Source organism: Xenia sp. Carnegie-2017, unplaced genomic scaffold (assembly GCF_021976095.1).
Source record: "Xenia sp. Carnegie-2017 unplaced genomic scaffold, XeniaSp_v1 HiC_scaffold_20, whole genome shotgun sequence".
Lineage (NCBI taxonomy): Eukaryota > Metazoa > Cnidaria > Anthozoa > Malacalcyonacea > Xeniidae > Xenia > Xenia sp. Carnegie-2017.
In genome coordinates this window covers 6,841,918-6,869,763 of record NW_025813483.1, presented here as the reverse complement: position 1 = coordinate 6,869,763, position 27,846 = coordinate 6,841,918, and the positions used below count along the sequence as shown (strand labels likewise).

The 27,846-nt window shown below is 34.0% G+C and overlaps 2 protein-coding genes and 2 long non-coding RNA genes across 4 annotated transcripts; 2 read left to right on the top strand and 2 right to left on the bottom strand.

Annotated features, from left to right (window-relative positions):
* Window positions 1–6,322: 6,322 nt before the first annotated feature.
* LOC124441916 lies at window positions 6,323–24,689 on the bottom strand. Its single transcript, XR_006947035.1, has 3 exons — window positions 24,617–24,689; window positions 14,726–14,728; window positions 6,323–6,336 (listed from the first exon to the last, which is right to left on the bottom strand). It is a non-coding gene; the product is annotated as an uncharacterized LOC124441916 (long non-coding RNA).
* LOC124441913 lies at window positions 9,325–13,240 on the top strand. The gene is made up of 5 exons (XM_046992387.1): window positions 9,325–9,454; window positions 10,673–10,741; window positions 11,175–11,423; window positions 12,017–12,169; window positions 12,958–13,240. Exons 2-5 carry the CDS (start codon window positions 10,688–10,690, stop codon window positions 13,081–13,083), a joined length of 582 nt encoding a protein of 193 aa, XP_046848343.1. The 5' UTR covers window positions 9,325–9,454; window positions 10,673–10,687; the 3' UTR covers window positions 13,084–13,240.
* LOC124441914 lies at window positions 15,206–17,237 on the top strand. Its single transcript, XM_046992388.1, has 4 exons — window positions 15,206–15,273; window positions 15,997–16,209; window positions 16,591–16,740; window positions 17,052–17,237. The coding sequence occupies exons 1-4, from the start codon at window positions 15,220–15,222 to the stop codon at window positions 17,154–17,156; spliced, it is 522 nt and encodes a 173-aa protein (XP_046848344.1). The 5' UTR covers window positions 15,206–15,219; the 3' UTR covers window positions 17,157–17,237.
* Window positions 23,198–24,451, bottom strand: LOC124441915. The gene is made up of 2 exons (XR_006947034.1): window positions 24,108–24,451; window positions 23,198–23,294 (listed from the first exon to the last, which is right to left on the bottom strand). It is a non-coding gene; the product is annotated as an uncharacterized LOC124441915 (long non-coding RNA).
* Window positions 24,690–27,846: the final 3,157 nt, after the last annotated feature.

Genomic DNA, 27,846 nt, shown 5'->3' with positions numbered 1-27,846 from the left:
TTGACAAACAATTATGAAGACATATTTAAGTGATTATCACATTACTTTTAATTACCTTATTGAAATAGCTTTCATATTTTAAGTTACCAAATCCAAAATGTCTTCGATTGACTAATTTTATTGAACTTAATATAGCGAATTACTTATTTATTAAAACGGTCTTCTGCCCGGCCTTCAGCTGAATAAAATGCTTTTGTTAATAAAAAACCTTACACCTGGTTTATTGAATAAAAATGAAGAATTTATAACTGTATTACTCAACGCGATATTTCGACCATGTATATGCGTGCTTTACAAATTTTAGCGTTCAAATATCCAACGCTATTGTTTAGATTGAAGTTGTCATGCCAGTGAAACTTACATGCACATTGTGTGTGTCGAACTGCAATGAGAATGTAGCGTTTTAACATGCTTATCGCGGCTGCGCGTTTTATAATGATGCTTTATAGTTGCAGAATCTCACACAGCACGAGGTTGGCCCGCAAAAATACGTCAACATTTTTTGGTAGTATGAAAATTATACTTGCAAAGTTCCCAAAGAACAAAAAGCTATGTGTATTTTATCATAAGAATAGAATGATGATAAGCAAATGATTTAGAAACATGGAAATAACAATTTATAAAACGTGTTACGGGATGTATTTTAAATTCTTTACTGACCCCCTGCTGACAAAATGAACCTTGACAATGACAGATGACTGATTATCACATTAAAATCCTTCAGTGACACCAACAGTCCTCCACTAACCTAAACAATCTGCATCTACAATATGTAACGATACTCCAAGTTCTAAACAGTTTACTAGCACTGAATAATTGTAGCTTATGATTGAATTCACATAAGATTTGCTCATTTGAGTAAATAGGTAATATCCTTTGTTTGTTTTATCTTGATCAATGTTTTCATGACACAAATCAAAATATCTAAGATTCTGAACTATTTTTGAATATTGTTAGTCTATTTGCGAATGAAAGTAATTTTTCTTTTTCCGATAGTAGCTAATATTTCATTAACACAGCTGTAGACCAATCAGCGCACGCGTTATAGTATTTTTTTTTCTATTAATGAGAATGCTCAGCTAAACAATAAATTATATGATGTACATTACTGAGCTCTCTCTCTCATACAAAGTAAGTGTACAATCTCATCTAAATTGTGCTTTTTGTTTCAGCTAAAATATTTTATCATGGCAAGTGCAGCTTCCCGAATCGGACTTATTATATTGTCTTTGTTGCAAATGGTAGGAAGTTTTCATAGTTTGCTTTTGCATTTGAATTTTTAAGTCGTTTTTTACGTTTAAAGCATGGCACCTTTTTCATATTTTGATAAAAATCAAATTGATTCTTTCTTTCATGTATTTGTGAATAAACGTAGAATATATTTGTAATCAAGACTTTGTTTGTACTGACAAATTTCTGATGGAATGTTTGAAATTGTGCAAAGTCAACTTTAGCGTATTCAACAGTTTTATTTTGAAGTTTTATCACTGTATTAAGTTTTGTGTTACTCTAAATCTAGTATTTTAATTTGAATAGCACATTAACAACTCCTTTCCTTATACAACAAAGTCCTTGTTGGTTAAATGCTGATTATTACCTACGGATTGTTATGAATAATTTTGAATGAGGGATTATAATTCTTTAACAGTTTTATTCATTGTCTTTCAAGGTTCTTTTAGGGACAGCCCTTGGTTTTGTGGGGAGTTTCGTAAGAGAAATGAACAACACGTCTGAGAGAAGCTCGAATAGCAACGATTGCATTGCAGTCAACAGTTGCCCCAGTTGCTAATGATATGGGAATCTTTGGACGTGAGGAAACCTTTCTTTTTAGTTTTTCCCCATGAAACATAGACACAATGACCAACAAACCTTTGTTTCACAAATGCCAGTGCCACAACATTGGCAAGAGACAAGTCCATAGGAGAAGCACCAAGAAATCCTTGGGTCAAATGAATCCAGAATCCACTGTTGGTTTCTGAAACATTTTCATGGTTTGTGTTTAGCCATTTCCGATATTCTTCTTTTGCCGCCTCTTCATGCTGGCAGCTCCATCTTGTTGCTGTAGTTGAAAATTTCTTCAGCTCTGGATAACAAATGCTTGCAATCAGACCCTTGGAAGGTAAATCTCCGTTAATGCATCAAGCTGCTTTGAACCTTGAAGCAGTCACTCTTTCAGCACCAAATCGAAACCAAAGACGAGAATTTGCTTGATCTCTAGCTTTTTCTTCCACAGCTTTTTGCTGCTTAGCTGTGACATTAAAGGAGTCTAGTTTCGATTCTGATAATTCCAGCAAAGTTTCAAGTGATTTGTCTAATAATGTTGGATCATAAAGATCACTCATGACTTGTGGCGAGTCAAAGTGCCAGGCTTTAGGTACATAACAATCAGAATATGTATGTATTAAAGAAAGTATTGCTGGTTTTGATGAAAAAGAACTAATAGTTTTAAAGTATTCATCCAATTCTGATAATGATGGGGCAGGGACTGGATTTCTTTGCACTTTGCCTTTGCATTTCTTATTAAATTTACTAAAATTGATATACTTTACCTTAGCGTATGGCACAGCCTTGACAGTACTTGGAATGACCAAGTATGCTTCTTATTGGTCAATTAGAGAATCTCGTCTTCGTGCACCAGCTTCAACAGCCCACAGAAGTAAAGCGACGTGAGAGCAGCTTTCATCTGTTCCTGCCATACAATCGCAGTGCGCTGTTAATACTTTGCCGTTCTTTCGTAAACGACCCAAGGAGGAAGTGGCTTGTCCGACATTCTTTGAGAGTGATGAACCTGGTGTAGTAAAAAAGAAACCAGGTGTTCAGTCTCATTATAGCACGAGTGCAGCCAATGTGCAATGTTTTTAGTAACAACTGAGAAGCATTTACCTTAGCAATAAGCAAGCAATGGTCGTCAACTTTTTTCACCAACACTTCACGCACTCATCCATTCACAAAATTTTCATAACTATCAAGACTCTTATAGTTTTTTAAATGCTCGTTCGTGTACAGACTGACCGAAAACAATAAATACATGCCAACATCAATGTAGCTAGCGCTGACAGCAGGCCACAGATCGATATCGTCGAGCCATTGATTTTTTGGTATTTCGTACGCCTCATCTCCATTGCAATGTCCTAATTTCATTTTGTAACGCGCTTTACTATCCTTGCACTAAATATTTTCTATATATCTAGGCAAAAATTTTTTTTGACCTAGAAAGCGTTGACTTTATGTTACTAGTCATATTAACATGTAAAGCGTGCACGTGTGCTTGTCCTCCAGATGCTCCCCCAGCTACAGTTGCTAAAGCGTGCGTGACGTCACTGCAAAGGGTCTTTATAGCTACAAAGAAAACGCACTGGCAAACTATGCCCCTTTGTATATGACAAAAGTTTAAGGTTGTAACTCTTTCACATCTCTAAAATTTTGTTTAAACTCAAGATGAAATTAAGGGATACAAAATAGAAGTACCAAACGAGAACCAAGCCCACTGACAAAATCACCATCGACAGAAAACGTAAACACAAGAAAACTGAAGAGATTTGTGACTCATATGGACACGATAAAAATGTATCATCTACCTATTAGGATTTGGGATGATTGATCTAGACCCAGGTCGATAACATGGAGTATGTCGAACGAATAGGGGTTTTATTTCATAATAGAATCTCATAAAAATATTGCAGTTTTTTATATTCAGTGTAACTAACACCTAAAGGACATTTTCCGGATGGCGTATGTAAAATTGTCACAAAACAAAGAATTGATTGCGTTTAATGGCATTAAATTGCATTTAAATTATTTTCTTTCGAATAAAGTGAGTGCAGACAAGATGATTGTATGAACACACAAGTCAGCGTATATCGTTGTGCAAAATGCTGGATCACGACTAATTAAATTTAACGGGACTTTATTTTTGTAATGAGGTATTTTCGATGACGATATAATTTTTACAATGTTAATAATTCGATGGTTTGCAACGATGTTTAGTTCTGTACCCAACAGCAGCGTCAACACGTGGACTACATTCATAATCCCAGTTCACCTCGAAAGAGCAACGCAGGGTATAGTCCTTAATGTAATAAAGCCAACAACGCTTGCAATCTCACTACGCTAAGTACACAGTGTAATGATTCCCCAAACTTGTTTTAAACTTCCGATGCCAAATGTAAGTGTTTGCCATAAACAGGCAGCTAAAAAGAACTGCATGAAAATATCTTAATTGGGTAGCAATAGGACAAAGCAAAAATATTATCTTTAAGTTGCATAATTGAACATATTGAACATATTGAACAAATATTATTATGTTCAATAACTATAGTGTGTCCTCCTCTTGCTTTAAATAAGGCTTAACTAGTTTAGTCATGTTATTTATCAAGTGTACCAATCTTTAGAGAGGATGGTAATATATCATGCCAATCCCACTTGACTAGACTAAGCTTAAAACGTTGTTTTTAGCTTCATGTGTATTTTTGTTCACCGCAGACATTTACTTTCCTTATTATTGCAAACAGCATTTGTATACATCATAATAATATAAATCCTTATACTTACCATGTGATTTTTTAAGGTGTCATATTTACATCCTCTTTTCTTTGCATTCTGTAAACAAACACATATCATGGTTACATATTTCTTACAGATTTTATCTTAGGTAGAATATTTTATCATAGCAAATTTTTTACTATGTATAATTATTACTTTCCTCGTCTGAGTAGGTGTAGGTATCACATTTTAACCAATCAAAATTGAGCAAACACCCTTGAATGTTTGCTCTTGGAGCTGGAGAAGCTGTCAGTAGAGTACGGGGGTATTCGAGCAAACTCGTGTGTTCATTGTAGTGGCGTTCCGTTTGATAAATTTCCACACTTGAATATTGCTTAACGTTGCAAACATTACAGAATTCACCAGGAGAAAAGGTTAGATACAATTTTCAATAGACATGTGCTTTTTAATTTAAACCTATTCTGTCGTTAGATTTATCGCTTCCAATATAATGCAATTCTTCATTTTTTTTCTACAAATAGTACAGTCTGAAAATGGACTTATCACTTTCATGTGATTAATGCCCTGTATTTTTGTAAAATATTTCATGATCTTTAATATAGATTTGACAGATGCATGAGGCGTTTGCTGCTATTCAAAGCGATATTGCAGTCATGTGCTTATCAAATTACATTTATGAAATCTTCAAAGTTTTTGCTTCTGCTAAATTTGACAAGTCAACTAAATATACATATGTGCAGCACGAATGGAGCATGTGAATAATTTTGCGTTTTGTTGTAGTTTCATCGCGACCACGTTATATTATGATGCTTTAATAGTTCCAGAACGTCACTTAGTTTTTGGAGGTAGGAACACGTACACGACTGGCATAGTGAATAACCGTGTGAGCGTTGGACGTAGATAGTTTCCATAGGCCCCAAACAACAGAAACTTGGGTGTATTTTCTTATAAGAAAGAATAACTCTAAACGAAAGTTACAGAAACAGGCATCGAAATATCGTCGTTTATAAAAAGTAAAAACGTCTTATGAGGATGTATTTTGAATTCTTTCCTGGGCCCCCTATTGCTATTGACGATCAGCTATTATATTTAAGTGACTATCTCATTACATTTAATTACGTTATTGAGCTTGCATTCATATTTAAGTTACCAAATCCAAAAATTCTTGGATTGACTAATATTGTTGAACTTAATTAATATAGCGAATTACTTATTCATTAAAACGGTTTTCCGCTCGGCCTTTGGTTGAACAGATTGTTATAAACAGCCTCACATCTGGTTGATTGAATAAGAATGAAGAACAAGTGTACATACTAGCTACAAACTTTTTGCATGGATTGGATTTGTAGCAGTTACACATTGAAGAAAATTTTTTGTGTGTAGACTGAAAATGCCTACAATACGTCTCTCTGCGCCAGATATCTGTGCCTCAAACCAAATTAGTCATTTGCCAAGATAAAGTGCTTCTAAAACGAAGGAGGTCTTTGATTCTTTGACAACGTTACCTAAAAAATCGCAGAGAATGTTGTTACTCCTAGATTAACAATTATCCAGGGAGGGAGCAGCTCACAACCCCTCCCTGGTAACTGTCATATTGTAAGTGCAAGATTAAGCAGAAGATCTCATATTGATTGGTTCACTGAATTTTATTCTATAACTCTCTATCAAATTCATGTAATTCCTTGACTGTTTAAATTAATAAGTTCTCTTGTTTTTTTATGTTAATTGGTACACAAACATATGTTAAGTATTCATGAGATAAAATAAAAATACCTATCATGCTTTCTCTCACAAAGTCAATACACGATAAAACGTAAAGACACAGAGTACATGCTTTTTGTTTCAGGGGGAAAACTTTATCATGGCAGGTGCAGCTTCCCGAATCGGACTTATTGTATTGTCTATTGCACAAATAGTAAGAAATTTTCATCGTTTAATTCAAGTCCTTATGCAATTTAAATTTTTAAGTAAATTTTAAGATAGTAATCTCTTAAAATGCATTTGATTTTGCATTTGATCATAAAGCCCTTGTTATTTAGATTTTAATTGCTATGTATTGACAATTTTCTGTTGACGTGCCTTAAAATTGTGTGGAAACAAAAAATTAAATGTTTTCAACAACATTATTTTGCAGTTCCATTACAGTTTAAGTTTTATATTACTCGAAATCTACAATCGCAATTCTTTTATATTTTGATAGACACTCAAAAAACTCTTTCCCTTGTGAAATAAATGTCTTACGTGATCGAACTCTACCACTGACCGATTATCATGAATAATTTCATGAGGCAAATTTTTTTCTAAATTTTGTTGATTATTCTTTTTAAGGTTCTTTTAGTAACAGCTACTGGTTTGGTAGGTTTTTTCTTGAGTCAAATGAACAAAGCCTCCGAGAGAGCTGCTAAAAGTGCATCGATTTTTCAAGAGTCAACTGCTGCTCCTGTTACTAATGATGTTGGAATCTTCGGACGTGAAGAATCCTTTCTTTTTTCTGCTGCCATCGGAATCGTCATTGCTTTCTGCTCCTTGATTATTGCAATTTCACAGTCTCACAGCAAAACCCCGTGTGCTGCATCTGTAAGTATACATGAGCTTGAGTCTTAACAGTTTTTGGTTGGTACAAATTAAATTTGTTAACTTTAATTAATTGTTTCCAAGTCCATGAGTAGAATTAGAAAAGTTTTAACTGGCTCTTGTTTATCATTGTGTCAAAATAGAAATCAATATAATTGGCTGTATAGACTTTGTTTCTAATTAGGCTAATATTTTGATTCGTTTTTCTTTTATTGAAGATGGTTACTGCGCATGTGTTGTTGCTACTTCTGCTAGTGGTGTCTTCATCCATAATGGCCAAAACAGCGGAAAAATACGACACATTACATCTATGTAAAGAACTAAAAGAAACTAACAGTGACAAACAATGCACTCATTTGACAGTTGGAGTCGTAAGTACCGTATTTCAAACTTTTCAATGCCTTTAGTGCAAAATGTGTAGTTACCATCTGATTGATCTGAGTGGTATCATTCTGAATAAAAAAGGGGAAATTTTATAAATAAATGTTTAGTGTTTTCATATGGTGTCAAAGCCGCCAAGTTGTAGGTCACTGTAAAGTATCGATGTCACTCCACGGGCATGTAGTAAAAGCAACTAGTAGCTTTTATTTATTTGCTTATAAGATTTAATATATCACAGTAAAGACACTTTGTCGAGATGGCGAATCTGATTATTGCCTTCAAAAGCGTATAGTTGTTGCACACCATTTGACGAAAATTCAAATACACATTTCAAAGCGTAGTTACACCACGATTTGTGCATCTGCTCAAACTTTCATGAGAAAAATAAAACTGATATGAAGCAATTCCGCAAGCACTTTCGACGCTTGCCTTTGCTGCAGTGGCGTAGCCAGCCCGCAAGTTCGCTCATACTATGTAAATTTTTTCGTGTTCACTCACTGTAAAAACAATAGATTTCTAAAGAAATGAATAATGCTTATGATGAAAAATTTACATGGCATGAATAAATTTGTGGGCTGGCTACGTTCTCCACTGTTTTGCAAAAATATTTGGCCAAGACAACGCAAAATGAGACTATTCTTTCAGATATTGTCCATTGCGCTTTTATTACTACCACATGTTCTTTTGCAATGCAAAGAAACAACTGCAGAAAAACTATTAATTTATAAAATTTCACTTGTTTACTTATTCTCTTTAGATTTCGGCTTTTATTTCTGTTATGCTGTTTGTTGGTAGTACCGTCATTTACTGTGCATCTTTATCACAGATGGTTCAAATCAACTTTACCACCGACATGCACACTTACTCCAGTTGAAGAGTAATGTAGAAGATCAGAGTATGGCCACTAGAATGAGTAGTGTCGCAACTGTTTTTGTTTTATTTGTGGAAGATTTTTGGCCCACTGTTGATAAACATATGATCAGCAATCTCTTGGAATTAAAAGTTGTATTCAAAATTTAGCTTGATGTGAAATATTCATAAGCATTAGTATTGTTTCAAGAGAACTAAAGCCCTAATTTCAAATGACCGGATGAAGTTTTGTGTAATCAAACCTTTGTTCAGTATACACGTATGCGAAAAAAATTCTTCTACCGCCATCTCTATTTATACTGAATGTGCCAATAGACAAAGTTTCACAATTACTTCTCCTTTCTGCAAAGTCTTTTTCAGCAACTACGTGTTTTGAATTGAGACTTCCTATGTTAAATGTAAGTAAGTATGTAATACTTTCTCAATTTAAATACTGTAACGTCTCTTTATCATATGCATATGTTACTTTCCAGCCAAGGACATTTATTTCCCTTATTTCTATAAATAATAGCACTTACTTCCTATGTTATATTGCCACGTATCATATTTATATCTCCATTTTATTTTGTGCAATACGTAAACACAACTTACGTATCACAATCACATTTCGTAACAGCTGACTGGCATGGTTGAAGGTTGCAATATTTTCGAAATGAAGGATGAATTATTTGGCGACGTATCTGTTAAAAATAGATTGAAGATGTGATTCACACAACAATTGCTTCAACAACAACACCATCAACATTTCGTGAGTCACTTAACGTGATAGCTAATGGCTGCCAAACGGGGAAATGATTTCGAAAAAATGTAACGATTTTACCCTATGAACATGGTTTTATAGTCTTGCATGCTTTAGATGAAATATTTTATTATGAAATATTTCCTTTTGTTATTGTTTTTCTATATGTTTCCTCTTCTCTCTATGTCCTTGTCACGTGATAAAGTCTTACTAATCAACATTAAAGAAACCTAACACTCTCAAAATTCGCTGTTTACTCTGGCAATTTGTAAGAGACGTCATCTGTAGTATATTAGAGTACTCAAGCAAATTCATTTGATTGACTGACCTTCCACACTTGCTCATTTCTAAGGATTGCAAACATTACAGATTTGCAAAGAGAAAAAGGTTAGATAACATGTGCTTTTTAAACCTTTCTATATACTTACATTTATCGCATCCAAGTTAACACATTTATGTCTTTTCTGTGATTTTTCTACAAAGATTTAAGTCATAAAATGTTCTCGTACAACCAAAGTCCTTCATTTGAGTAACATATTTAACAATGATCAGTATTGATTCGAAACCTGATCTTTATAACTGTATTACTCAACGCGATATTTCAACCATGTGCTTTACCAATTTTAGCGTTCAAATATCCAACGCTATTGTTTAGATTGAATTCTTCATGCCAGTGAGACTTTCATGCACATTGTGTCTGTCGAACTGCAATAAGAATGTAGCGTTTTAACATTCTTATCGCGTCCGCGCGTTTTATAATGATGCTTTATAGTTGCAGAATGTCGCACAGCACGAGGTTGGCACACAAAAATACGTCAAAATTTTTTGGTAGTATGAAAATTAAACTTGCAAAGTTCCCAAAGAACAAAAAGTTATGTGTATTTTATTATAAGAATAAAATGATGATAAGCAAATGATTTAGAAACGTGCATGGAAATAATAATTTATAAAATATGTTATGGGATGTATTTTAATTTCTTTACTGACCCCCTGCTGAAATAATGAATTTTCACGATGACAGACGACCGATTATCACATTACAATCCTTCAGTGATACCAACAGTCCTCCCCTAACCTGGACAATCTGCATCGACAAGGTCTAAACAGTTCACTAGCACTGAATAATTGTAGCTTATGATTGAAGTCACATAAGATTTGCTCATTTGAGTTAATAGGTAAAATCCTTTGTTTGTTTTTTCTCGATCAATGTTTGCACGACACAAATCAAAACATCTAAGATTCTGAACTATTTTTGAACATTTTTAGTCTACTTGCGAATGAAAGTAATTTTCCTTTTTCCGGTAGTAGCTAATATTTCATTAAGAGGGACGGATGTTTGTTGTTCTTTTGTTATAATAACTAATGAAAAGAAGTCGTTTTTTAAGCACTTCTTTGTTGGCTGTCTATCGTATTCAAAAATGTTTCAATAAATTAATAAATAAATGCAAAACACAGCTGTAGACCAATCAGCGCACGCGTTATAGTATTGTTTTTCTATTAATGAGAGTGCTCAGCGAAACAATAAATTATATGATGTACATTACTGAGCTCTCTCTCATACAAAGTAACTGTACAATCTCATCTAAATAGTACTTTTTGTTTCAGCTAAAACATTTTATTATGGCAAGTGCAGCTTCCCGAATCGGACTTATTATATTGTCTTTGTTGCAAATGGTAGGAAATTTTCATAGTTTGCTTTTGCATTTGAATTTTTAAGTCGTTTTTTACGTTTAAAGCATGGCACCTTTTTCATATTTTGATAAAAATTAAAATGATTCTTTCTTTCATGTATTTGTGAATAAACGTAAAATATATTTGTAATCAAGACTTTGTTTGTACTGACAAATTTCTGATGGAATGGAATATTTAAAATTGTGCAAAGTCAACTTTAGTGTATTCAACCGTTATATTTTGAAGTTTTATCACTGTATTAAGTTTTATGTTACTCTAAATCTAGTATTTTAATTTGAATAGCACATTAACAACTCCTTTCCTTATACAACAAAGTCTTAATTGGTTAAATGCTGATTATTACTAACGGATTGTTATGAATAATTTTGAATGAGGAATTATAATTCTTTAACAATTTTTTTCATTGTCTTTCAAGGTTCTTTTAGTAATAGCCCTTGGTTTTGTGGGATTTTTCGTAAGAGAAATGAACAAAACGTCTGAGAGAGAAGCTCGAAGAGCAACGATTGCTTTACAGTCAACAGTTGCCCCAGTTGCTAATGATATGGGAATCTTTGGACGCGAGGAATCCTTTCTTTTCTCATCCGCCATCGGAATTATCATTGCCTTTATCTCTATGATTATTGCGATTTCACAGTCTCATAGCAAAGCGCCTTGTGCTGCATCTGTAAGTATTCAATGGGTTTAGCGTTGAAATTTTAGCGTAAAAGTTTTAGCTTAGATGAGCTTTTTAACTGAATCATCTATACGAAATGTTGAGGGTAGGAATGACGATACGAGAATAGTGCAGTTTAATTAGGACTTCAAATGTTTGAAAACTATTTGTAAGCGATAAAAAAAGATAAAACTGCTACTAATAACGAAAATTATTGTTGCAAATGTATTGCAAACGTGTTTAAAATTGTCTAACTTAACTGTTATAAGATATTATATATAGCTACAATTTAAAGGACTAGCTATATTTTGCTTGCCGTAATGTTATTTTTTTTATTCAAGCATAACAATTTCTGTTATTCTTTAATCCAATGTGCAAAATAATTTTTGAATAAAATTTGAATATGAATGTTTACTTTATGTGCAAATTGTTTTGTTCGGCAGAAATGGTTTATAACCTTAAATGTTTCTCATGTTAGAGTCGCTCAGTAAAAATGGGTATGTTCTAGTCCCCCATTGTTTATCAGTGTAAGGATATTTTGTATTTAGCTGAATAAAAGTTGTTTCTAAATTGGTTAGTATTTTGATTCTCATGCAAATTTCTAGATGGTAACTGCACACATATTGCTGCTGCTTCTACTCGTGGTATCGTCGTCAATTCTCGCCAATACAGCAGAAAAATACGACTCATTACATTTATGTAAATCTCTTAAAGAAAATAAAAGTGACACACGATGCACTCATTTGACAGCTGGAGTTGTAAGTATTTATAGTAGAAAGCATGTGAGTAGAGTGGTATTATTCTGGCGAAAATGATGGAACATGTAAGGTGAAAGCGGCTATGTTGGTACGTCGTTGTGAAATGCTGATGTGCAACAGTGTATGAACACAACATAATGTTTTTACCATGGGGTGTTTTCATCGGTTGCCAGGTTAGCTAGTATAGAAAATCCCATATAATGAAAAGAATTTATGTTGATTTCATGCTGTGTTGAGCGTCGGCACTCTGATGTAACTAATCTACAAAAACATGGCTGCTTTGACGTCCCACACAAAACACTATAAGCGTATGGTTTTTACTGTCAATTTGGCTCCTATTAAAACTCTATTGTTTTTGATATGTGACAGCCTACGGTGTGGACATGGAGACTCTGAACGTTTTTGAAAATCGTCTTTTGTCAATTGCCCGAACAGTTTTTCGTGTCTATTGCACTGTATGTCATATTTACTGGTTTTTCTTTAATATCTGCATGTTAAAAATCAGCATTTTCCTGTAACTTTAGTGCCTTCAAAAAGGATATTTGACACGGTGAATAAAAAATATAGCCTATATACTGTTTCAGTATTTTCTTTCAAAACTATACGTTACATAATTTTTTTCACCATGGAAAATATGTTTTCCTTGGCCAAAATAATCATTCAAGTGGAAGCTTCTGGCTTATCACGTGTTCATCACGTGTTTTTTACATGTTCTTCATTCATGAGTGCAAAGAATTTCTGCAATATTAATATTTTCTGGAATATCACTCGTTTTTTTTAATCTCCAGGCTCTGGCATTTATTTCTGTTGTGCTATTTATTGGTAGCACCGTCATTTATTGTGCATCGTTATTAAACATGGTTCATATCAGCTTCATCAACATGGAAAGCGTACTAACTCCAGCAGAAGACTAATGTAGAAGATCAGTTAAATATGGCTACAATGAAGGATGAGTTATGCTATCATTGGTTTTGTTTTATTAATGTAGGTTATTCAGAAAAAAATGTGTTTTCTTCTCAATAAATATGTGGAATTAAATGTTGCACGCCAAATTCCGCTTTACATCAAATACTTATCAGTTGTATTAATAATTCTACAAGATGCGTAAAAATCTGATTCCAAAAGACCCGATGAATTTTTGTGCAATCAAAATTTTTCCAGTATATAAAGACCTGTTGTGGCAGATCAAATTCAAACGGAAAATTTCATATCAATTCCACGTGAAAAATAATAGCCAGCGAAAGGCAAATGACGCATGACAATGGTGAAATGGCGAATAGTACATAGCATTTGTAGACTGTGTTCTACACTCCTTGGGGATTAAGTTAACAAAGAAGGAAACGCCCAGTGTTGTTAGAAACAAAAGTCATTCGTTGATTTTCGTCAAATTGTAAACAGCAGTGTGACTATGACGTGTGGTGAAAACGCACTATATCAAACAAGTATTCAAGGTTAATATAACCACATCGCACAGACTCAAAGAAACTACAGACGACACTATCCAGCGTTGGGAACAGACATTTGGTATTATTCTCCAAAGGCAGATAATAAGGTAAAGCAAATATCGTCTTTTTCCTTTATGTTAGTAGTATTTGTTGCTCGAAAACCCTATACATGTCTAGTGCAAACGTGTATCAAGCATGCCATACTTTACTAGCTTTTTCATGGCTGAGAAGTAAGAATAAACTTTTAAAACTGCAAAAATCGTATGATGGATTACTTTGAGAACGGTTGGAAATTGACCTAATGCTGGTCTATGAATATCAAATTCCACGGTCTTTCTCAGACGGTATCTTGTGTCATAGATAATGATCATTTATAAAATGCATGATATCGTAGTTATTACTTGTTAAGTAGGTAAGGTTTCCTCTCTGGTTGTTTCATTTAAGGCAAAATCGGATGGAGAGGAGAATGATTATGAATGTAATCTACGGGCTTTAGGGTTTGCAGTTGCGTTTCCATTTTCCTTGCTATCAACAAAAGAAAGGAAACAAATATTAATGCTCACAATAATATATGAAAACTAAGCGCAAAGAGAAAAGTGCAAAGTTGTTCTATCTTTTACTACGATATGCTTTGTTATACAATACGTTCTTTTATACATAATGCGTTTATCAATCGATGAAAGTTTTTTAATTTTTATCTGTGTCTAACCCGTGATTTACGTAAATCTTTCAGCGAACTGTATACGTTTTATACTTATTAAAAGATATCCAGTAGTTTGCAGAATTGAATTAGGCACAACTAAGCATAACTTTCAATTGGCAAGCTCAATTAACAAAGAACAGCAATTCTTCCTACTTATTAATGACTGCATGGCCATTTTTTTATTATGACCTCGATTTTGCAAATTCGTCACATGGTTGCATCAATAATATATCGTATGTTTTGGACAGATTTGTTCTAAACGTCCTTCCTTTTTGAAAAAATCATGCTTTCAAGAAAGAAGACTAGATCGTTGCCTTACATTGACGTTTCTTTCTTGTATTGCTACTATAAAAAATAAAAGTAGGTAGAAAGGGGAAAAGAAAGGGCAAAACATATTTAAATGTGAACGGCCTTTACACAAGGGAGAGCTATTAACAATTTTGCACAGTTACAGAAAAGCGGCCAAAATTTGCATTACACTACATACAATTTGCATTTCAAATCATGTTACATTTTACTTAAGTCAAATGTTTCGCCAATAGTGAAAATCATCACTTCCAATCAAAGGATTCTAATCCATGCACGCAACACTCGTCATCTTCAATGGCCAATAGTTAAACAATCATCCTCCCTCGGTTGATATTAATTTTCGTGATCGTGTGTGGGAATTCAGAGTTTTAGACATCATTAGTATTTATCAAATTAGAATTCTCATCATGAGAAATCATTACTAGGAGATGGTTAACACATGTGCTCATTGACTTAGTGAACGTATTTTATGTTAATCATTGACCAACACTTTCCTTTGACAAAAAAAATTATTGGACGTTTTGAAGAACGTGGTATGATATTTCATAACAAAATTTGATGAATGCTTTATTTTACAAGGGAAAGATTTCATCATGGCAAGCACAGCATCCCGACTTGGACTTATTGTATTTTCTGTTACACAAATGGTGAGAAGTTTCATTGTTTGCTTTTGGGTACTTTTGCAAATAGGAGTTTTTAAGCCGTTCTCAATCTGAAATGTTACAGATATCAAATCCTCTTTTCACTTATATTCATTAAAAGTGATTCAGTAAACGCATGTACAAAAGTTTCTCTGTCAGCTCAATTGTTTTTGGATGTAAAAAATTTTTGCTTCATATTTTTTAATGAATATTTGTGACAATTGATGGAAAGAATATGAGTGTATACTCTATCACTGAACATCAGACAGACTAAAATCCGAAAAAGTACACCACACTGGTGGTAAGTTTGCCAACATTCATCAGACAGCAAACATTTGAAAAAACACGGCGTTGTTGAATTATTCCCTTCAAGTATTCTGTAGTAGTTACTTCATAAAAATTTCAATGGCAACTATCTTTGCACACAAAATGCATGCCCTTCGCAAAAAACAGCGAGTTTTGTTTTTTCAAAGTCCCGATATTTCCCGAGACAAAGGTAAACAGTGTAAAAGCAATTTTTGAGTAATTGGTTATCAATAATTGGTCATACAGCGTCATAATTTTAATTGATCGCACATAAATGACTTTTTTCAATTGATTTTAGTAATCTTCAAACTCGTGGTTATGATTATCACATGTAGAATTGTAAATCTTACAAGAAGCCCTATTTCTAAATTGTTGATATCAACCTCACGATATTTAAATATGTATATCGTTTGCTCTTTTAAGGTTTTTTTAGCATCGTCGCTGGGGTCTGTGGGATTTTTCTTGAATGAATTTAACAAAGCCGAACAAAAACAATCATCTATTGCCGATGATGTAGGTCTCTTTGGACGCGAGGAATTCTTTCTCTTTTCCGTTTCTATTGGTATTGTCATTGCCTTGTTTTCGATGATCATTGGGATGACACAGTCCCACGAAAAAGCACAATATGCAGCATCTGTGAGTAGTTAATAAGAGTTATACTACTTTTACTTAAAGTTAAGATAGTTAGTTTTTCAATCATGTGTGAACGGGTTGGTGTCCTAATTCTAAAACAGTTCTTTTCAAACCTCCCGGGTTTCTTTGGTTTGTTTTAGAGTTTCTTACTTTTCTTTGTTTTCTCTTTCGTTTTTTGAGTTGCAATATTGGTTTTCGAAACTCTTGGGAACTTTTGGCCATTCATCGTGGAAATTCTAATTTCAGGGCAAAAAATAAGAAAGTTGCTACTGGTTGCTGTTTTTAACAGTGTAGAATCAAAAATGAGGTTGAGTGAATTTAATATAATTTAATTTTGTCCATTCTTTTGTTTTTTTTTTCTTTCAACCATGCTCGTGAAAAAAGATGTTAGCTGCGCATGTGCTGCTGCTGCTACTCCTAGTAGTGTCATCATCACTTCTGATCAAGACAGAAACAATCTACGACAGAAACTTACTATGCGACGCTTTAAAACTGGGAACTGATGCACGATGCTATCAGCTGATTATTGGAGTGGTAAATGCTCTTTTGTACTTACAAACACCGTTTAAGAAGTTTTTACTTAGTATTTGAATTATATCACTTTTAGTAAATAATATGGAAAAAAAACATAATCATTAACCACATTGTTGGGTAAACATTTCAGCGTGAAGTGGGCTTGAACTGAAATTTCTGGAAGTTTTTTATAGAAATCATGCATAAATTTGCTTCGTCAGCGGTTCTAGACTTCTAGCAGCTAAATGTTCATTCTAGCTTCAATATTTTTTACGTTTTGTATTATATGTTTGTAAATGTTTTTTAATGCATCACTTTTTTATTGCCCTTAGGTATCTGCTTTCCTCTCTGTCGCGTTGTTCATTGGAAGTACCGTCATTTACTGTACATCTTTATTAGGGACAGTTCGAATCAGCTTCATCAACATGGATAATTAATCCAGTTGAAACGTAGTGTAGGAGATCAGTGTAACATGTCTCTTTTTTTACTCAAATAAAGTCATTTTTCGTGATGGGTATTAAAAATAGCATGAGATTTTGTGTATTTCGTTCAATGAAGGTGCACAAAGCGATAACATTGTGCGTGCGTCTTCTAACGTTCCACGTGAAAAATAATAGCCAGTGAAAGGCGAATGACGCATGACAACGACGAATAGTACATAGCATTTGTAGGCTGTGTCCTACATTCCTTGGGGATTAAGTTAACAAAGAAGGAAACACCCAGTGTTGTTCGAAACAAACGTCATTCGTTGATTTTCGTCAAATTGTAAACAGCAGTGTGACTATGACGTTTGATGAAAACGCACTATATCAAACAAGTATTCAAGATTAATACAACTACATCGCACAGACTCAAAGAAACTACAGACGACACTATCCAGCGTTGGGAACAGACATTTGGTATTATTCTCCAAAGGCAGATAATAAGGTAAAGCAAATTTCATCTTTTTCCTTTATGTTAGTAGTATTTGTTGCTCGAAATCACTATACATGTCTAGTGCAAACGTGTATCAAGCATGCCATACTTTACTGGTTTTTCATGGCTGAGAAGTAAGAATAAACTTTTAAAACTGCAAAAATCGTATGATGAATTACATTAAGAACGATCGGAAATTAACCTAAACGCTGGTCAATGAATATCAAAATCCACGGTCTTTCTCAGACGGTATCTTGTGTCAAAGATAATGATCATTTATAAAATGTATGATATCGTAGTTATTACTTGTTAAGTAGGTAAAGTTTCCTCTCTGGTTGTTTCATTTAAGGTATCTTTAATGTGGTATAAATTTTACTTAAGGTGACGATTTTTACATGATGGCCGATGATCTTTTCAGAAGAACTCTCCTTATATTTTCTTTTGCTCAAATGGTAAGAACTCATATGTGTGACACGAAGCTGTTGTTGGCTCATTCCAATCAATAATTTCTATAATTTTGAGGTGGAATAACAGCTTTCACACTCTCTTTATCTTCGTTACGGGTTAAGATGTACGATAATGCTTTTAACATAATACATAATTATGTGTATCTGAAAGGCAGAGTACAATTAACAGTTTAACCCACTACAAGCTGTACAATACTGATGTTCATTGATGACTTAAACAAAGGTTATGTCTATAGAAACTGGTTTTAAATTAACATAGAGTTGAATTAATCAGCCAGCCGTGAGCTTTAAATAATTTTAATCTTATTATATTACTGTTCAAAATTGATTTTGTTTTTAAAAATACACGAAATTTATACTCCTCGGATTTTTGGATACGCCGCTATGTTGTTCTTCAAACTTGATATTACCACTCAAAATTTTCAAGTTTTAATGCGTAATGCGCATGCCCTTTTTTTTTCAAGAGCACGGTTGGCAGGTCCAGCGTAGGTCATAATAAATTTCTCATCCTTATTTTTAAAAATGCGTTCATAACAATGCAATTGCTCAAAACAGCTGTTTGAAATGCTTCAAAAACTGTTGCTAACATTGCATAGTGAATCGAGACTTAAATTATACCTTTCGACCCACCCAAGTCGGCTGGTGCCATCAATGGCGTTGATAAAATATTCTTTTGTATTTAACAACCAACATGGCTGCCGTGACGTAGCTTGCAACCACCTATACATTTTAAAGGAAAAAATTAAAACGTTTGTTTTAAATTCATTTGTTTTGCAATGTTATTTTGCAAAAAAATGAAAAAGATTTTTTGGGTTAGCTGTATCAGCGTGAAAAGTATGTTCTCTGTCTTCTCCCCAACAATAGATAATTATGGTGGTCCCTACTGCATCAATATCGCATTTCATGGACAACGCTGCTTACAGTTTGCCAGACATAAAGAAAGAAACATTCATGAATTCTATATTTTACGGACGACAGGAGTACTTTATTTTTGCTGCGGCCTGCGGATTAATCATTTCCTTCATCTCTTGGCCTATTGCACTTGCACGAGCTTACAATAACTTAGCTTGTGCTTCTTGTGTAAGTACTACATCATGTATTTATCAAATGTACGGGTAATAATAGCTTGTTCATTTAATGGATTAACTTGCTTCTTTAGAATAGCTAAATTCAGGTAACAAAATGTTTTCAAAGCCAAATAGTTTCATTTTGTAACGGTCACTGTTTGTTTATACTCCAAGACACTGTTTATTTGTACTCCATGCCATTGCTGTTGTGGAACATAAACAAACACTGGCTTCGGCTAACGCTAACCTCCGCTTATACTTAAAAATACTGGATATTATTAATAAATAATTTTCTTATCACTTCAACGTGATAAATTGAAAAATGAGTAAAAGTAAAAAAGTCAAATAAATTCAGTGACTCGATTTTCTAGATAATTGATTACAGTTGTAGAAATGACGGAAACTATTGTAGATATGACGTCATAGTTACAAATATCAGGGGAATCATTTGTACGTGAACGAATCAGTCTTAACCGAGCTTTTTTACATACAGTGAATAACATTGTCATGTATTCTTACTACAGATGGAATGGTTGCATTTGTTTTCGGTTCTTTTCCTGATGGTGTCATCAATGCTTCTAGGAAAAACAGCCATCGCTTACCATGACTCATTTGTTTGTGAAAACAAGAACGCCTTGGGCAAGGATGCGCACTATTATCAGTTGGCGATTGGAGTGGTAAATATTAATATTTTACATTTTATAGCATGGAGACTAATCATTGATTTTTTTCGTGGTCAGTATGTTGCTGTCATCTCCTTTCAATATTTGGAGATAGACAGTCGCTCTTCGTGCCATGGCAACTTTTTTAATTACGTAGACAATTATAAAATACTTTGTTTGATGGCTGCCTTTTATATAGTCCGAGACCAATTACCGCATGACAATTACCTTAGTTAACAACAAAACACTGACATTAAACTCAGTGGCAAAATCCAGCGTATGTTAAAATACATCAATGGAAAATATATTTCCATTTTAAAATACTTCAGTCTTCAGAGTGAATCCTATTGAGAATATTTTAGTCTAAATATTTCCCGCCAATTTTCAACCAGCAGCTCAGCTATATAAGCATCTGAATTTAAAATGAGCTATAATTTATTTTGACTTACCCTAGACTCCTCCATTGAATGTACCGAAGCGTAAACGCTTTTTTATACTGTTCCTTTCGCCAATTGTCCTGGGGCCTTGTAAAATACACTTAATGCATGCTTCCGACGGATATAGTACGTTTTGTTTTCCGATAGTGTCAACATTGCATGAGACTCGAGGATAACAAAACTCACTATTTCCAGAAGTAGCGTACATTAAGTGTTTGTTATGTAGGAACAAATCATAAATTCGGCAGCTCTTTAATAAACTCGACGTCTTTCAGGTTGGATGCTTGGTCAGGCGAAATATCTTTTTAAAATGTATATAGCAAACTGCAGAATTTTTTCGTCGACTTTCAAGTGTTTTCAGAATCCTTTTTGAGATTAATAGTTGAAATTTTTCGGAAGTAGATGAGCGACAATTTCACTTGCTTCCTTTGCGGGAAACAGTGCATTTCAGGTCATGTGACTACAAATGAAACAATCAAATTTAACATGCACAACACCTATGTAACAATATAATTTTATTGTCCTAGAAGTAACAGGAGTAAAATGCATTTTACGAGCTACATTTATTTACTTAAACTCAATCTGTCTTCAAACATGGTGCATTTCAAGATGTACTCGTTTGAATTCGAACATTTCGTCTGCCATACCTGACTTAAAAAAGCAAAAAGCAAAATCACGTGGAACAGATTATGCAAACATATCCTTCTCGTATCATGTTATTCATATGAAGAATTACCAAATTAGATTGTCAATATAAAATAAAGTTCTTCGGCTCGTTATTATTATATCGTTGTCGCACCATAAAATTCCGGACCTCTGTCGTAAATTATGTGTAAAACAGTTTTAATGTTCGAGTTGTAGGTGTAACCTTAACAAACCAGCCTTTCTAATGGCCGCCATCTTTATTGACTTTTGAAAATCAGCTTTTCATTTCTAACAATGCATTTGAGTGAAATCATAATGACGTTTCATTAGAAATGGTGACGTCATTAGGAAACAAAGAAGACTTCATCTCTCTTACAGGTTTGTGGTTTTTTGGCTGTCCCATTGTTTCTCGCATGTAGTCTCATTTTTCACGCGTCAATGTTTCACGATGCAGAGGACTTCGAGGTATCGGATAATGAAGTAAATTAGAAGTTTCGCGAAGAGAGTTAATAAAGCGTTTTAATTTTTATCACTTTCATTATGTACACATCTTATAATGTCATAAAATATTAAGAACACGTAACTTAACTTAGCAAAGTCTCACTCGACAGAAAATACTGTCTGCGAGCAAGTGTTGGCTCGATGGGCACTTTAGGTCTTAATGTAAATTTGATTATTAACACAATCTATAAATATCTTGTATTTATCATTATAATTATTATATTTACTATTATTTTTATTATATATTTACTTAATAAATGTTCTTGAGATAGACGAATGTTTAAGCTATTGATTTTGAAGAAATAGAAAAGCGCCTGTTTGATTTTACCAAAACACATGTAAAAGTTTTGTTTATCTTCGATTGCGTCAGCCAATGCCCTACTTCATTGCTGTTTGTACTGATTCTGCTGTCACTGAATTCTGCTATTTCGTCTCCTAATTTGCAAGTTTACTTAAGGTACTTTAACACACAACGATTTGTCAAGCCGATACCGACGGCATTATACGTGATTCTTGCTATATTTGGAAATTTGTCGTCTACAACAAATCGCTGGGTGTAAATAATTCATCGGATGTATTTACGCGATGTTAAAAGCCGAAAAAGAAAATAAACAGGTCAAAGAACAACTTGTCATTGTAGCAACAATCAAGGCAATGCTTGTTATTATTACCTCAAAAAATAAAGAAAAAAAGAAATAAAGATCAGTCTAGGGGAAGTGCGAATCGAGGTAAATTTGCCGAATTTCCTTTTCAGAAAATAATCTTGACTGTTTTCATTTTCTGAATCTCTGCAGCTTTTGGTTCGATAAAAACAACAGCCCTCTCGACATTTTCCTTTTCCACGTTGACAGATGACATTTCGATCATTATTTTTCGATAAACATAATTTGCTTGTTTCATAAGCTATAGCAACACAGCAAAAATCAGGATCAAATCTGTAACTTGCTAGAGATTTTCATTCGATTTTTCGAGTCGAGTGACTTTCCAAATATGGCAAGAACACGTAATATGGCCTCAGTGTCGCCCCGGCGAATATTTGTGTGTAAACGTACCTTTAATGTGCTTTGTGGATAAATATCACAGTTTATGACAAAGTGAGGCACATTTTGCCCGTGTCATTTCGTTCAGATACGCATCTGACTGTCTTAAATGGTCTTTTCTAGGACCAATATAAAACCTAACGGAAAATACCATCTATATCAACATATCCTAGATATCTTATGCTTCACTTTGTAAAATGATCATTTAAGACAAAACAAAAACTTTTATTAACATTACATTAACACCATTTATGTACACCAAAGTATATTAATTAGGCTACGGAGATATTAAAATCTTTCTTTACCAACGTGTCTTTAAAGTCCCACTGCCTAATGAATATATTATGAATAGTAAATGTGACTTTTAAAACACTTATGTTGGTAAAGAAAGGGTAAATATTCTTTCAACAGACTATTCTCCCTGCTTGTCTAGAATAAAATAGTTTTGTGTTTGTGTGTGTGTGTGTGTGTGTCCTGTTTGGATTAGATTTCAGTGGGTTCTTGTTGCTGTTTAATGTCAAACTTTTTTTGTTAAATTCTGTTACCTCGCTGCTGCATTCCTCCAATCAAGGAAAGGAGGGATATGCACTTTTGCATCCCTTCCCCTAAATCAATGCCATCAGCCATTACGCTACTGGAGTGTCATTTGTAGAGCAATTTTGGAGACCAATATTGGAAACACGTTCGTCTACAGTTTATCACTCATAACCATTTGTCCAGTTTCCTTTTTTTTCATTTTATTTCTTTGCAGTTTTTTCGTTTTACGTTTGAAGACATTTAAACTTGCGCCACAGGAACGTTGTCGAAGAGATACTGTGAGCCTTGACAGTCCCTTTTTTCCCTAAAGCGAGAAAATAGAGCAATGAAAATCAGCATCCACGTCCACGACATATAGGTCGAGTACATAGAGGCTGAGTTCAGTTGTCTAAATACTGGGCTGAAACTGATGATATAAACACACAAGCTTGTAGTAACGCAAGTTTGGCAGTTTTGAACTATAGGGCGAAAGATTTACTAGTGTCTGACTCTGAAGAATTAACGATGAAACAACAGTCGAGAATTTTTGACGGGGTAAATTTACTTTCAAAGTATTGCGGTTTCAATAACGACATGGCAAAGACATCATGCAACTAGCATTTTTCATTCAACAAAATTGAAAATGATTCAGCCGTGGGAAAGTGAAGATGCAAGCTGAAGCAATTTCTACATGACGAAATAAAATTTGAAAGCAAGCAAGCAAGTTTTGTTATTGATGAAAGCAAGCAAGTTTTGTTATTGATGTGGGATATTTAGTCTAAACATCCCCAACAAAAATATTGATGAGGGATTAGTACTAAATATCCTTCATCCATATAATTGAGGGAAATACTTTAGTAAATGTCCCTGTGATAACAAATGATCCCGATGCAACAATTTTATTAATTATCTAAAGAATGTTCTCAACAGTCGCCATGTATCGGAAAAATCCCCTATAGTGTAAAGATTTTGTTGATTTCATACTCTATTGAGCATCGACACATTGATGCACTCCCACTAAATAGCCGCTTCGACGTCATATGAAAACTCACCATATCATCTAAATATGTGTATTTACCATATCATCTAAACTCTCAATATCATCTAAATATGATAACATTTTTAGGTGTATGCTTACCGGGCATTATATTTTTTTCGACAAATGAAAAGCACCATGACAGCCAGTGCTACGATAATCACCAACACAACCGAAATGATTAACCAGGTAAGCCAATTGTTCTCATCGTTACCAATTTTTTCCGTTGAGGAAGACGCAGATGGGATGATTCTTTCAGGTTTTTGGGTAGTGCCTCCTACTGAGGGCGCTGTGGTGCTAGGCGAAGATGTTCGAATGGTGGTCGGTGTCGTTGATGGACTCGATGTAATGGAAATAGAAGATGATGGTTTTTCTAAAGAAAAGTAAAAATTCTACGCTTAATTCAACAAACAAGTCACATCTAGGAAAAACAATACGTGTATCGATGCAAATATTTCAATTGTGTTCAATGCATATCCTGGGAGATATCACGACCTGGATCAAGGATCTTACTCATAAAAAGATTTAACAAAGGATCATATTGGGATCTTATGGAAAATCTGACCATACGTTCCAAGATCTTAACTGAGATCTTACAGAGGATCTTAAACAGAATCCTATCCTACCAGGATCTTATGTTTGTTATATTATCTTATCAGAGATAAGATCGTATAGAACCATAAAAGTTCTTAACTAAGAGCTTATAGAAGAGCTTAAGCAGGATCCTACAGTGATTTGAGTTACATCTTTATTATTGAAACATACTCTTTGTGGATCAAAGTACTAATTTTACATGTTACTCACATATGTTTTAATAAATGTTTTCTGTAGTCTTTTTGTAAACGCAAAAAATAGGTCATATTATAAAATATTATATGACTACGTCACTTCCGGCAAAATGGCGCGCTTTGATTGGCTCAGAAACATTTTGCCGGTCCGTTATTTTCCCGTAATCGACCACGGTCCAAAACGCGTAATTTTACAGTAAAATGTACACGTACTTCATAAAGCAAACAGCAAAACGCAAAAAAAAAGAAACAAAGCCACAATTTGCAAATGTGAGTCGAAGGAAAAACACTCGGACAACAGTTTAACTATCCAGAAAATACAATTTGAAACGATTTATTTTTTATGGACGAAAAATAGCAAAGTGAAAGCCAACCGGAGAAAAACAGCAAGGACGAGAAAGAAAGCAATCTTCGTTTCAGGTCAAATAATGCCATATAATAAACCTTTTGAAAACCTCACTTTCTCAGTCTTTACTCAGTAATGTCGGACCTTTGTCTTTTTGTACAAACCTCGCCGTACGGGCTCGGTCTGTACAAAATACTTCGCCGATATTTCTCCGTAAAGATATCGCCCTCGGTTATTAAGGGCTTATTAATGTTTATAGTCATTAATATTTATTTGTTTGTAAGGATAAGATAGTGGGAGGTAGGGAAGTTTAGGTGGGGCTCTCTGAAAAAGTGAATATGTTGAAAAAGTGTACTGCATATGCAGCATTGATATTCAACATTGCGTTCAATATGGCTTTTAAATAAACCAGCAAAATAAATTCATTCTCATCAATAAAGTTTCCAACAATGATTTGAAGTCCCTCGGAGAAATACAATTTTTTACAATATGTTGTTGTGGAAATTGGAATGATTTTGAAGTAAAATGTGATTGCTTTGAATTTTTCACAAAATCAAATCACCACATTTTTACTTTTTTTAATTCATGTATGTCATTAATTTAAATGATAAAAAAATTTTACATTAAAAACTTCACAGTTGCTTATGAACCAAGCTTTTCAAAATTAGGACTACAAAGTACTCGTTAGGATATTTATGGACATGGTTCACATGACATGAAGGGAAAACCTCTTTGCCAAAATATTACTTAACGAGGTATCTCACCGTCGACGGTGACATATCGATGATATAAAACAGATTTAAAGAAATTTGTAGCCAAGTATCATTGATTTGTAACATTCAACCAAATTTAGAAAGCTAAGTGCAGCTACATGAATTTTTTCTTAAATAAATAGAAAGTGTTAATTTGTCATGTCATGTGTAATGTGGGCGAGTACTAAATTGTGAAATCAATCAGGGGCGGATCTAGGTATGTCAAATCAGTCACGCGACTGATGTTTATAATTCAAATATTATTTATCAAATTAAATGATTACAATTTTTTTTGATCATTAAATTTTCGTTTTGTAGTCGTTTGGATTTCATCGTCAAAATTCTGTTTTATGCATAAAAACTTATACAAATACCACCTTAGGAAACAGATCAGTCGATAAAAACATATCTAGAATTATATTAACTGACTGACTGATAAGCGGGGTGGCTCGACTGGTTCGACCGATAACGGAGGAAGAACGCTTATTTAAGCCATTCCATTGGTCAATAGCCTGATCAGTGGACGATCTGGAATAATCTCGACCGATAAGCGGGGTGGTCGGACCTATAAGTGAGTCCAATTGCTATCGTGTAGTTGGTTTGTTTAAGTTTTTGTCTTACTTTGATTGGTTTGACCGATTTCGACTGATAGCCAACTAAACTAACATAGTCAAGCTCACTGTCTGAATTGAATGTTTGATCGTTCATAGTAATAGTCTAGTGAAATGCCTAATAAACATTAATGTTAAAAGCTTTCACATCGTTATTAGAAACTGTGACAAACATCGCTGTTGTTTGATTTGTTTTCAAAACCAGCTTTTAATGGCAGTCATATTTGTAGAAACTATTATCTGTAGGTTATGACGTCATAACCTACATATATCGAGAATTATCTGTAGGTAGTTGACCAATCACAGCCGAGAATGCTCACATAGTGAATAATAAAAGAAAATAGCTGTATGTCATCGAAAAGTTGCACAACAAAGTTTATATCCCTTAGCCCAAAATTCCCTTTTCTTCATGAAGTTGAATTCGATCATATTGAAAGACTTTGCAGAATTTTTATCGACGTAATACCTAAACAAGGGCATGTTTTTGTCGACTTTAATCTCTGACACACCCATCTGCCAATCACTATCATTTTGACGGTCTCATGGGACTTGAGGAAGCATCGACTCGATGGTACCAGGCCATGTTTTTTACACAGACAAAGGTTGAATGTCTTCATGCAATCGTATGATGTCGTTAACAAAACACTACAGAAGAACTGTTGGACATTTCTGAATCTCCTGAATGCGGATTGTCTGGATTAGCAAAATATGCACCGATTGATAGCTATAATGTCCGAATTCTGAGAGCTCGCGCTTACTCTGTGCGAAATAAAATTACGCCCTCTCTAATCAATGACGAAGCCATTTCTTCAAATATAGCAAAATTTTATATCAAATCAAGTCATCAGTGGAGTGAAAATAACGTCTTAGAATAAATATGAGGTGTTTATAAAAGTCCCACTCAGTGAGTGTTAGTGTGAGCTTATAGTATACAGGTAAATACTCTGAGAAAATGATTCTCGTTGATTTCTGGGTGCTTATCAAAGCCAAAAAACAATAATCGTCATGTCACAAACATAGACTGAATCCTGGTTTGTAAAATCATTTGGTAAAAATTTCAACAAAGATGTATGACTTCTTTCATTTCATATGTGGAATTTGAATGAGCTCTTGCAACTTTTAAATATCTATTTCATATTGTTATTGATGTATGACACGTGAGCGTATCCTCAGTATAAGTTGTATGCTAGCAGCGACGGAGGTTGTGGCAGCACGATGGTAGGCTTATAGTGATGGAATGGATGGCAACACTATAGGAAAAGATGTTTGAAGAAAAGGAAAGAAAAGAAAATGGAAAAAAAATAACGAAGAAACATGAAATTAAAAAAGATCCAAAAAAGAAAG

Excerpts from the sequence above, each read along its gene's own strand:
- LOC124441913 (XM_046992387.1), top strand. The coding sequence starts at position 10,688 with ATGGCAAGTGCAGCTTCCCGAATCGGACTTATTATATTGTCTTTGTTG. Across the intron at positions 10,742-11,174 it reads TATTGTCTTTGTTGCAAATG|GTTCTTTTAGTAATAGCCCT; the intron begins GTAGGAAATTTT and ends TTGTCTTTCAAG. Across the intron at positions 11,424-12,016 it reads AAGCGCCTTGTGCTGCATCT|ATGGTAACTGCACACATATT; the intron begins GTAAGTATTCAA and ends GCAAATTTCTAG.
- LOC124441914 (XM_046992388.1), top strand. The coding sequence starts at position 15,220 with ATGGCAAGCACAGCATCCCGACTTGGACTTATTGTATTTTCTGTTACA. Across the intron at positions 15,274-15,996 it reads TATTTTCTGTTACACAAATG|GTTTTTTTAGCATCGTCGCT; the intron begins GTGAGAAGTTTC and ends TGCTCTTTTAAG. Across the intron at positions 16,741-17,051 it reads ATCAGCTGATTATTGGAGTG|GTATCTGCTTTCCTCTCTGT; the intron begins GTAAATGCTCTT and ends TATTGCCCTTAG.